General features: G+C 45.8%; 1 protein-coding gene across 1 annotated transcript in view; it reads left to right on the top strand.

Moving 5' to 3' along the window:
• Positions 1-1,078: 1,078 nt before the first annotated feature.
• Positions 1,079-13,119, top strand: part of LOC125942048 (uncharacterized) — a gene marked incomplete at its 3' end in the record, with an annotated part of 95,158 nt that continues 83,117 nt past the window's right edge. The window contains exon 1 of the mRNA XM_049659964.1: positions 1,079-1,216. Coding sequence (XP_049515921.1) covers positions 1,147-1,216 — 70 coding nt within the window. The remainder of the gene's footprint in view (positions 1,217-13,119) is intronic.

Raw genomic sequence — 13,119 nt, 5'->3', positions numbered from 1 at the left:
CATTTTGTCGGCTGCTCCAGTTATGCACTGACGCCAGTAGCGCGCATAGCTGGCATAGCACCGCCACGAAAGACGCGTCTCCACCTTATCCACAAACAGCGCTGCAACAGTTCCAGGCGGCCACAAACTACTTTCACAGACACTTTAACAGGCAATGGTTTCAGGCTTCCGCCGTTTCAGACTTTAGTCTCGACAAAGCGTCTTCCGATTTTTTTTCAATCACTTTACTACATTGACGACTTAGCGCCGTTCTTTTTGTTGTTGTTATTTGTTGTTCGTTTTCGTTGCGTCTTGTTCCTGCTTCTTTCTTTTCTTTCCTTCCTTCTTTCACAGCAGCAGATTGTTATTTCGCGTTACGTCACATTTCTTTTGTTTATACTACAGCCCTCATTTTTTACCCTCACAAGCAACATCGAGACGATGCTTCCTTAGGAGAGGGTTAATGGCACATGCGATCACATATAACCGATCCACTGTGGCACGTTCACGCTTGGGGGTTGGAAGAAGAGAACGTTTTTCTTTTGGCACATTAACTGTAGTTTCAGAATCGATATCTAGAAGTACAGGTGCTCAATTCTTGGACAATCCCCCGAAGTGAGTACGAGCCATGTGCTGAGGACATCATCATCATCATCATCATCATCTTTTGGTCTGGTTCCGGTAAAGACGTGGACTTCTGGCTGTCCTTGTTGTTTCACCCGTGACACCCGTACGCTAATGTTTTATTATTGTATAATTTATTGTAAGTCACGGCTGTTGTCACTCCCACAAGACGAAGACCCGGTCAGACTAGTTTCTTCTTTACTCTTGGTTCGTGGGCAATACAATTTGATAGCGACACAATAAACCTTAAATTTCAAATACTACTAGGCACATCGGTCCTCCTATTTTGGCCTATAGCGGAGTGGTGAGGGCTAAATGATATCCCCGAGTTGCGCTCCCCGCATGAAGTCAACACAATTGAACGACTTGAGAAATGCCTAATCTCGGTTTCATGAAAGTGGCATTTTAATATGTCATAGCGACGCTTATATAGCGCGCTTGTATGCTCACACTGTCATTATGAAATGCTGCAAGGTCACCTTTGCCTCAGTTTTGTTTTACAGGTCTCCGTGAACATAACGTCGGTATACGTGGGTGTTCGTCATGGATGTTTTCCAATTTTTCCAAGTAGCATTGGTACAGATCGCCTTCGGAGTCACGACAGCATTGCTATGTGAGTTCAATGAAATATTCTCGCCCCTATGATATATTTATCGCTTTTTTTTATTTATACCTTCCTCAATATTTACATAAAATCTTGATTGGTATTGTTTTCTACCTAGCAATTACTATCTTCTAAATCATTACTGTTCATTATATCTATATAGTACGATAAATTATTGTCAGTTGTCCTGTGTAATGTTGAACAAGATGCCGTGGTAAATGTTGTTTTCGTTATTTACTTCCACTGTGCTAACATTTATCATTTCTTTTATTTAGGCCTTTTTTATAACCATAAAATTGCTCACTTTATACGTGTTTAACAGGAGTTAAAACACGTATATATCTGCGGAGTACATTCCACCACTCTATATGGCCTTCATAGATTATGAAAAGACCCGCAGTCATAGAGGCATTTCCTAATCAAGAAGTACAGGAGGCATAGGTGAATATCTTGGCAAATATCTACAAGGTTTCGACAACTACCTTGGTACTCGGCAAGAGAAGTAGAAAGTTACTTATCAAGAAAGGGGTTAGGCAACGAGACACAATCTCTCCAATGCTATTCACTGCGTGCTTAGATGAGGGATAAAGCTCTTAGACTTGGAAGGCTTAGGAGTGAGGATGAACGGTGAATATCTCAGCAAACTTCGATTAGCAGATGACATTGTTCTATTCAGCAACAATGCGGACGAATTACAAGAAATGATTGAAGACCTTAGCTGAGAAAGTGTAGGAGTGGGGTTGAAGATGAATATGCAGAAGACAAAGATAATGTTCAATAGCCTGTCAAGGGCACAAGAATTGAGGATCGCCAGTCAGCCTCTATAGTTTGCAAAGGAGTACGTATATCTAGTTCAGTTACTCACAGGGGACCCTGATCATGAGAAAGAAATTTACAAAAGAGGAAAATTGGGTTGGAGTGCATTAGGTTGGAGGCATTGCCAAATCCTGACTGGGAGCTTACCACTGTCTTTGAAAAGAAAAGGGTACAATCATTGCATTCTACTGGTGCTAACATATGGGGCAGAAATTTAGAGGTTCACAAAGAATCTCAAAACAAGTTAAGGAACGCACAAGGAGTGATGGAACGAAAAATGTTAGGCATAACCTTTAGAGACAGGAAGAGAGCGCTGTGGATCGGAGAGCAAACGGAGATAGCCGATATTCTAGTTGACATTTAGAGGAAAACGTGGAGCTTGGTATGCGTAGGATAGATAACCGCTGGACCATTAGAGTTACAGAATGGATACCAAGAGAAACGATTCGCAGTCGAGGACAGCAGAAAACTGGGTGGGGTGATGAAGCTAGGAAATTTGCAGGCGCAAGTTAGAGTCAGCTAGCGCAAGACAGGGGTAATTAGAGATTGCTGGGAGAGGCGTTCGTGCTGCAGTGGACACAAATATAGGCTGATGATGATGATGATTACTTCGTGGAAAATTACGACTGTACAAAGTCACGAAGCCATTTACACCTGGCTCGTTATTCTGTGGCAGCACCGCTATGGAGCCTCCGATGCGCTATGACTACCGAAGCGCTCCCTGTCAGCGCTGCTCGTAAATGTTACGAAACAGTACTTCGCTTCACCACTCCTAGATTGCGGCGCGTTACATCCGTTGCAGGAAGTCATTCGTGAAAGCCGGCATCAAACAATTTCGTGTTAAAATAAAAGTCTGCTCAAAATTGCTAAGCGGCATTGGCACGAAAATCAACATTCCCACATCGTAGCACAGGCCAAAAGATAGAAAAAGAAGCTCTAATTTACAGATGTTGATAAGCGAAGAAATTACAATCTTATTCAATAAGATTGTAATTTCTTCGCTTACCAGCATATGTAAATTTAGAGCTTCTTTCGGTAATCGGTAATCACTGAATAACCCTCAATACAGAAGTCTTATTCAGGGTTATTCAGTGACTACCAATAAACGTGCCGGGTTGTGCGGCACGACAAAGATTGTTTCGCGAAACTGTTGGGCAAAACAACGAGTATTCACAGGCAAGAGAGACATTCTCCTTCACGTTTTACGTCGACACGCAATGAAAGTTGGTTCTACCGCAATAATAGCTGGTACATTAAAGCTAAACAAGCCACTTTCTATTCGAAAGTGACAAATGAGCGTTCGGATGACGTCTTTGGGGCTCATATGCAGTGTACCACGAAGTCCCGACATTTTGTTTTTCTGAAGTCGTTCCTTTTGAGCTTTATATAAAATAGATCATCTAGGGCCGAATTCACAAAGCTGTTCGTTCGTAAGGGAACTTCAGGAACTTTGCTATTAGCTGGCTGCGACTGCATTCGTTAATACGCATTGCCATCATTGATGGCAAACTTTGTCTGGGATGAAGCAAAAAATACACGTGTCTTCCTTCATCCGCAAACTACAGGCTCTGATTGACGCTCTCGGCAGGCAGCTTCCAAAAGTTTGAGAGTGCTTAATGTAAACTCGCAAAACTTATCCAATAAAGTTCACAAGCTCGAGTACCTTCTACTTACCTACGACCCTCACATTACAATAATCACAGAAACCTGGCTGAACGAAGGTATAAATGATTCAGTCCTAATTCCTCCGACATACCAAATTTTCAGACGCGATCGGCCGACTCGAGGAGGCGGTGTAGCAATAGCTATTACAGTTGGCATTAGTGCCCTGCCCCTTGAACAAATCCATGAGCACGAAAGTTTATTCCTCAAAGTGAGCTGCTGGGGCCATTACTTCAACGTGTGTGCCATCTACAGACCATCCTCATCAACGCATGAATATCTGACTAAGCAATATGACCACATGTACCTGTTCAAAAATTATTCTCCTGAACACGTGCCTGTTCAAAAATGAGTGTTGGTTGACGCGTTCCTGGCTCTGGCTCTGATATCACGTCCCTGAACCCGCTTGCCGACATTGTCCTGATGTGTGATCTTGTACAGATTGTTAACGAGTACACCAGAGAGGCTGGAAACGCCCGTTCTACTCTCGACCTAGTCTTTTTAAATTCTGATGTATATATATATATACGTAGTTTCCGTTGAATAAGGCATCTCTGACCATAAATCCGTGTTTTTATTCTTCGGTATTGGTGTAAAAACATACACAAACAAGAATCCAGGCATGTCATCAGGGATTATTTGAAGGCTGATGACCAGGCCATCTTGGATCATCTGTGGTTCCTTTGCGACAATCTTCCGGATAATGTGTCGGCCACCTGGAATAAAATAAAAACTGCGATACTTTTCTGCATTGATAAGTTTGTGCCAAGCAAACGTGTTAGGAAAACAGAAATAACCCCTGGGTTACTAATTTATTTATTTTTTATTTTATTTATTTATGAGTACCTTACAGCGCCCTCGTGGGACATTGTGTAAGGGGGGCAATACAGCATGCACAGAATAGAGAAAACACATAGGTGAAATATGATATTACAGATGTAAGTGAACACACGAACAGAGAAACGCAAAAATATATAAACAGCAAAGTGTAGTGTCTGAAGGCGTTACACAAAAGATAATATAAAGTAACTATTTAAACACCAACAGTTAACAAGATATGATAACTGCCGAAAAAGTATTACGCAAATAACCGTACATAGACGATAAAATAAAAACAGTTGAAAAAGGCATCGCCAAAACTATAAAAGCAATAAAAAGAAAAAAAAGCATACCGGTAACAGCATTGTAGGCACGGGTGAACGCGAAAACGCCATACATCAAATTTCGGTGCATAAATATTTTTTAGGTTGTTTAAGAACTTTGCGTGATCCCGCTCTGATGAGCATCTGGTAGGCCATTCCACAAACGAATCGCTCGTGGAAGGGCCGAAAGGTTGAAAGCATCGGTTCACCGTACATGCGTGATAAGCGCTAAAGTTGTTATTTAGTCGGCGTGAAGTTCGATGAGCTAGATTAAGGTGAACAGATGGCATCATGCTGGTGTGGATGAGTTTGTGGAAAAGTGATAAAAGGGAAATGTCACGACGAATTTTTAGTGGCTCGAGTGCAAGGCCTTGTTTAATCTGTGTTATGCTAGATGGGTAGCTGTAATTACGCGTAATGAATCGACTGGCTCTGTTCTGGATAGATTCTAACTTGTTAATTAGGTATTTTGGTGCGGTGACCAAATGGAGGGGGCGAACTCGAGTTGCGGACGGATTAAAGCAAGATACGCGAGTTTACGTACATCGGAAGGAGAATTGTATAAATTACGGCGTAGAAAACCTAATGATTTTGATGCGTTAGCACAGATAGAAGTGATATGTGTGGACCAGGAAAGATTAGGAGTTAGGTTTATGCCTAGGTACTTATAATGCTGAGCGCGTTCCACAATGCTGTTACCAATTTTCCAGGTATAATACACTTGCACCGCAAGCTAAAACGTGCTAGAAAGAAGAAAACAATCCATTGTAGACTTAACTCATTAAAGGCCCAGCTTGCGACTTGGCTAACCGAAGCCAACGCGAGATACTTCAACCATTCACTCCCTAACTTCTTGAAAACAAACCCGGATATATTCCGGCGGTATTTGAGCGACTTTCACAAAACCCTCACCGAGATATCAGTAAACGGCCATATTGTTAATGATCCAACCAAAATTACGAACCAGTTGAATGACTATTTCCACTCGGTATTCACTCAGGGACATCATACTGACACGAATAATCATCCTCTTCCTACCATATCTGCCGATTTCATAACTGTCGAAGGTGTCCTTTCTCTGTTACTTAAAGTTAAGACTAAATCTTCTGACGCTCCAGACGGCATACCAAGCGCTTTTCTGCAACGTTACGAGGGAACCTATTGCACATGCCTTCACCCACCTTTTTCGTCTTTCGTTTCATAATTCAATTCTTCCCGATGATAGGCGTACGGCGCGCGTCATTCCTATATTCAAGAAAGGTGATCGGCTGAATGCTGAAAACTACCGGCCTATATCATTAACTTCCGGCCCCTGTAAACTTCTGCAGCTCATCATTACGCATTACATAATGTCCTTTCTACAAGAAACAATATTTTTGCTCCCTTCCAGCATGTTTTTACGAAAGGCCTCTCGATTACCACACAACTTGTCACCACTAATAATGACTTCTCAATAGCACTTGATAAGGGCGACCAAATAGACGCTATCTTCTTAGATTTTAGAAAAGCCTTCGACTGTGTCTGCCACGGTAAACTACTCATGAAACTTTCTAACATTGCCCTACCCATTAACTTAATTGGATTCGTTCTTGCCTCTCCAACAGAAAACAGTTTGTCCAGGTCGAGAGCTGCAGCTCTGACGTTAAGCCTGTAACCTCGGGAGTTCCCCAGGGTAGTGTCCTTGGTCCTGCCTTGTTTCTTATCTTCATCAATGACATCGTTTCATCAGTTGACACTTCCGCTATAAACTTAAAGCTTTTTGGAGACGACTGCATTCTTTACAGGTCAATTAAAAGTAAAAAGGACCAAAAGTGCTTTCAGAGCAACCTGGATTCTCTTTCCGATTGGTGCAACACATGGTCGATAGAGTTAAACGTTAACAAATCTCTCTTTATGCGAATCTCGAATAAAATTAGCCCTTTTTCTTCTAGGTACACCTTAAATAATAATCCCCTGATCGAAGGCAGTGATTTTAAATACTTGGGGGTGAAGATTACAAATCAACTATCATGGGGTAGCCATATTGACGACGCTTGTTCCACCGCTTCAAGAAAACTAGGATTTATTTGACATAAACTAAAAAACGCACCATCTCAGATCAAACTTCTTGCATATAATACTTTCATTCGACCCCGTTTAGAGTACGCATGCGTGGCCTGGGACTCACATTTTAAAAATTATGTTAATAAACTAGAAATGGTTGATTTCCAACCCTCCCCCTTTTTTTCTCATTTCCTCCCCCCTTCCTTTTTGTGGCACGTGTCAAAGCAGTCTATATATTATGGCTTCTACACAAATTAAAAACCAGTTGATAGTTTGCGCTCTATCCGTTTACGTCTTTTTTCCTGTGTTTGTCCGTTTGTACGCGCAACGCTTCCCGATACAAATGGTCCAAAGGAGAGCAGTAAAATTCATCTATAACGCCTACCACAATCTTGATTCCCCTTCATCCCTGATGAGTACTAACAAAATTCCACTCTTGAAACAGCGCAGAGCAATCGCGAGGCTCAAGTTTCTTTTCCTGCTCCGAAATCGGCAGTTTCGTATCGATCCCGGTCAATTCATTTCCCCCTCTTCCCGGCAAACCAGACATTGTCACAATCACGATCTGACACCGTACTTTGCACATACTAACCTTTTCAAACACTCGTTTTTTCCGCGAACCATTAACGAATGGAATGCACTGCCTTCAAATGTTTTTCCAGGGGCGCTATGCAGGATGCGCCGAGTTTCTCGTTCGCACGAGTTTCACCCGAGTTTGCTCGATGGCAGTCAGTGAACGGAGATAGCAAGGAACGTGCAAGTACAGTAGGCAAAAAGAAATGTCGAGAGAAAGACGCGTATGACAACATGAGCGAACCCTGCGCGGCACAGTGATTTCGTGCTTCAAGCACAGAAGACTTCGCAGCAAAACGCGCCAGCGCCGCGTATTGTTATCAACGTATTATCCCCATTTCGCAATACCGTGGCTGTCCCGCTGTTTATCCGCACACTTGCCGTGAGCCACTTGCCACACCTTTCTCGGGTGCGTAAAGGCGGTGCCTCCTCTTTCGAGCATTATCTTTCTATCCTCCGTCGAATGCGAACAGGGCACATGCGGTGCATTGTTGCGCCTACACTTTCCCTCAATCGATTACGTTCAAATACAACAAATAAAATAAGAAACAATTTATTTCTTGAAGTATCTGTTTTTCGTTTGGAATGCCATAAATGTTTGATGACAAACAGAGATCGAGCGAATTATTAAATTTTGCACTTTTTTGCCGCGAGTGGCGACAGTGAGGCGAAAGCTTACAAGTGGATACATTTTAGAGGGTCGCACGCACGAGGGAGCTCATACGGTGAGCAGTCGCCAGGGGCAGTGCAGTGCTATCCTTGATGGGGTGCCCTGATGCCCGCGCGCATTGAGGCACTCTAATCTGATAAAGTCAGTCATGACTATCCATTTCCTGACTATTAGGGGAATGGCAACGCAGCGCTACGGCATGGTTGTTCACCGCAGGTGCTTCACTTAGGCGGCTTTTAAGGCCGCTGCTTTACCAACTGAAACGACGGGAGCAACGGTTGTCACTGCAAAATGGCTGTGCGGTATTCTAGGGTCCGTAGTAACGCCGCACAGTGAAAATGCGCCCGTTTATCTGCGAGCGGGAAGCCTCCGCGATGCATTGCAAAGAAGAGAGCGCTGCCCAGTGACGCAATTCATCGCTTGTCATCGCTTTCCCAGTGAAGGTGCCTCCGTTCGCATGTATACACAGAGTTTGAGTGTGTCGTTCTCTCCAATGTGCTTGCCGATTGCCTCTGCTGCTGAGCTAACAGCGATCGCAGATAGATATAGTAACGACAGCGCAGCAATCGCATTTTGGCGGGTGATGGCTCCTGTGTGCAGTTAGGAAATTAAACTTCGAACGCAGGAAGGGGTTGCAACTATTTAGTGTGCCGTGCTTGTGATGAAGAAATGCCATCGCACTGGGTTTAAAAAAGCGAGCGTTTCTCGGCGCTGACCGTGTTTGCGACACTGAGGATCCGATACATCATCGATGACGGAGCGGCCATCTCAAACAGCTGCGATACCTTGACGTTGGAAAACACTACGCACTGCTCAACATCGTCATCCACCACGGCGCATCGACACCTTGCAAGCAGCTACAGTGTCGTTCCGATAATTATTTGCTGTGCGCTACGTCGCTACAATGCAGACAATGAACCATGTTGTGGGGCCATGACAGCGTAAGAAGATAGATGCATGAGCCAGCGAAAGTCGCCGCTTTGTTTTTGATAGTGGTTCTCAGTTACGGTGCATCACCGATGACAGTGTGCTGTGCGTATTTTCTGTCGGCGGTCAAGATTGTTGATGCCTCTCAGTTCCACACCACGTCGCTGTTGCCGGAAAATAAGTTGGGCGTGGCCCAACCGTGGCGCGCGCGCGCACCAGAGTTGCATGCCTCGCGCGGGGCGTGACGTATGGTTTTGATTGACACGCGAACTCGGGCCAAACTCGTACATCGCGAAACCCCCCTCGAGTTGAACTCGGGAACATGGTGGCGGCAGCAGCAGCCTGTGTAATCGCATTCAGAGGCAGCAAGCGTCAATATGATCATCTGGACCCGTTCACCTACATGTCCGACGTAGAGTTTCAGCGTCATTTTTGCCTTTCCAAAACGTGAGTGCGCTGGCTGTGTGACGAGTTAGGCGAAGGCCGTCGTCTGCGGAGATAGGGTGGCGGGCAAATTATGTCTGCGCTTTCCCAGCGCAGACTGGTGTGACTAGGCTGCAGAGGAATAGTTCGTGCGATCGCTTCGGCTCTCTCCTGTTCCAAGCAAGCTCGTCCACCGCGCCCCAGCCCCAGGCCAGGTCCGGCGTCGTCATCGGAGTACTGGGGCACCTGCGAGCACCTGGGCTTCAACCCGGACCAACCAACCTGCGCAGGCGAAGTAGTCAAATTATATTGGAAGACGAGGAAGTTACTGCGCCAACACGGACCGCATCGGCCGTCCGAACGACCACCTCTCCAGGCGGCAAATGATTTGGCTCACGTACTGCATGAGCAAAAGCGTAGACATATGGATGTTGAAAGAGACCGTAGACTTGTTTCCTCTATCGGAGCACGCCATCGCCAACTGGAGGAGCTACCCCCGTAAGGTCGCGAGGGACGAGCTGCTGGCGCGAGCTCCACTCGGTGGCCCCGGGAAGACAGCGCAAATTGACGAGTGCCTTCTTCGCGGCGAGCAAAAGTGCAATCGAGGCCGCCTAATGATGGGCGACAACGCTCCGCCGAGTCGCAAACATTACGGTGGTGTTAAAGATAGTGGCCATGGGTCTCCTGCATGTTCTGCGCGACCAGACGGGTGTTAGAATTTTCAAGGTAGACCGACGAAAGGCGGCGACGCTAGGCGCCATTATTGCAGCCAATGTTCAACCGGAGACCATTATTTATAGTGACGAATTGGCCGCATACAACTGTACTCCATATTTAGTGGATGCTAATGGGGCTATGCATCAATCTGCATTAGGAGACAGTCAACCACAGCGTCAACTTTGTGGACCCCATCACGGGCGTTCACATGCAAAAAAAAATGGAAAGTTATTGTTAAAAAAAAAGGGGGATAGCCACCTCGTCAGCGGTGGGTGCAGGGCAACTGCACCGATGCTGGAGTCCCACCTTGGATAGATGTGGTGGCCGTCAACAGCCACATGCGCTGCAACGACCCTTTCTTGCGTTTCTTAGAAGCCACAGATCGCTCGGGATACCCAGTATAAAGATTCTTTCCTGCGGTTGTTAGAAGCCATCGCTCGGCGCTATCCAGTATGAAGGTGCATCATAAAGTAAAAGTAAATAAAGCGTATTTTTCTGACCTTGTATGAGTGCTTTCCCGCATTCCTGAGTGCTTACACGGTAAGCGCGCGGCAAACCACTTCTGCGCTAGCCGACGCTGACTTCGTCTCGCAGCCTTACTTTGGCACAAGCAACGAGCGATCTGTTTAAAGCCTAGTGCGGAAACCAGGCGCACCCCAATCTGTGCTAGGAAATGCTAGCGCAAGCACGTAGCGAGCGGCTCCAATCCAATCCAGAGGGGAAAAAAAAGAGGGCGAGCGTCCCCTCGTGGTATAACACGAAACGTATTAAACAACGAATTACTCTAATACACATTCAGTGTACATCTTGTAATCTTTAAAATGCTTATAACCCACGTTAACGTGATAATAATATTGTACTGAATGCATTTAATTCTTAACTTCCTTGTGCCTGTATTGCACTCGGTGGAACGACAAACCAGTGAAAGAAGGCACAACCACGCACCCGACCGTATCATCACGTGAGCCCCAGTTTGTCGACCGCCCATATGGCAACGCCCGAGGGATGATAGCCACCCAGAGTGAATCGAGATAAACCAATGAAACTGGAGGCGTGCCGACGGACAAACTTTTTCTTGATACCATTAGTTCTTTCATCTTGGGGCGTCGCCAGAGCTCGTGAAGATCCCGAGTTTCGCCAAACTCGGGGCATCCTGCATAGCACCCCAGAACGTGGATTTCCTGACTTCGAAAAACACATGCATCTTTTTGTCTAAACAACATTGTTGTTATTGCCATACTACATTATGTCAACGCATTATCTAAGTTGTGTTTGCTTTACCCTTGTGTGCATAAAACTGTTCATTGTGTTTAAACTGATTGTGTATAAATTTTGATGTGTTTACTTTACCCTTGTGTACATAAAACTGTTAATACATAGTTAATGAACTGAAGCTTAGCTGCGAGTCGGCCTAGTTGGAACAGATTTATTTTCTTAAATTTTTTTGCGCAAACAAACAGGGACGAAAAAAAGGAGACACAAGGACGAGCGCTTTCTAACAACTGCATTTTTATTATTGCGATAGCAATTATATGGACACTCAAAAGCAGATTTCTGCCGTCGGCGCCATCGCCGTCGCCGTCGCCGTGAGGTTCCGTATGACGTCATTTGGAGAAGAAATCGTCGCCGCGCGCCGAACGCTGTATGTGCGAGTGAAAGGGCGCGAGGGGCGCGTCTTTCACGGGGAGTGAACGCACGGCGGAGAACAAACGCGCGTTCTGCGCCGTGCTCGCTTAAGGGCTGCAGAAGTAGGCGTCTCTGTTCTCCTTCACAATCACCATGTATGTAGAGCAAACGCGCCTTCTTCCAACGAGCGAGAGGCCGTGGGGGGGGGAGGGAAGGGAGGCGACGTTTAGCTGCGGCACGCAGTGCCTATTTATATCAGAGGCTCCGGCAACAGTCACCAACGCCGCACGCATTTTGAGCGAACGCGGGCAAAACGCCGATGGCGTCGAAACAGTTCTGCGTGTTGTTGCTACCAAAGCCGCTCACCTTACTTCGTATGACATTGCTGTGTTGCTATCGCATTCATTGCTTCGCCCTTAGGGCGAAACTGTGACATTTTTATGGAAGAACCACCGGCTTAAATACCCACAGATCTACACAATCCTGTCAATAGAACACATCAAGAGCGCATAAAATAACGCTTGTTATGAAATGTCGCTACCCGGTCAGCATAAAAAATTTTGTCGCAGTTTCACCTGAAAGGCGAAGCATCAATTGCGATAGCAAATTTGTAGAGAGCTATGCGGAGTAATGATAGTAGCTTTATCAGCTGTATAAACTTGGACATGCAGCAGCACCGGCAACACGCACAACTGTTCTCGACGCCGTCGGCGTTTTGCCCGCGTTCGCACAAAATGCGTGCGGCCTTGGTGACTGTTGCCGGAGCCTCTGATATAAATAGGGACTTGGTGCTGCAGCTAAACGTCGCTTCTCTTCCCTCCCCTCCCCCCCCACGGCCTTTCGTGCGTCCGAAGAAGGCGCGTTTGCTCTACATATGGTGATTGTAAAGGAGGAAAGACACGCCTACTTCTGCAGCCCTTACGCACGGCGCAGAACGCGCGTTGTTCTCCGCCGTGGGTTCACTCCCCGTGAAAGCGCGCGTCCCTCGCGCCCTTTCACTCGCACATACAGCGTTCGGCGGCGCCGGCGACGATTTCATCTCCATTGACGTCATACGGAACCTCACGGTGACGGCAACGGCGACGGCGACGCCGACGGCAGAAATCTGCTTTCGGGTGTCCATATAATTGCTATCGCAATAAAAGCAGCAATATTCATAAAACAAGCACAGAAGGCGAAAATGTGTTAAAGATATGATGACAAGAGCGAATTCTCTTTATCTAACAATGAAACAGAAGGATGACATGCATTTTTCCTTTAGTTTTTCAATCCAGTGAGCTTCCACAATTTCTCTCGCGGTTTGGTTTCTATGC

The sequence above is a fragment of the Dermacentor silvarum genome, unplaced genomic scaffold (assembly GCF_013339745.2).
Source record: "Dermacentor silvarum isolate Dsil-2018 unplaced genomic scaffold, BIME_Dsil_1.4 Seq955, whole genome shotgun sequence".
Taxonomy (NCBI): Eukaryota; Metazoa; Arthropoda; class Arachnida; order Ixodida; family Ixodidae; genus Dermacentor; species Dermacentor silvarum.
Note: the sequence above shows the minus strand (reverse complement) of the source record. Positions and strands in the feature narration are given on the sequence as shown.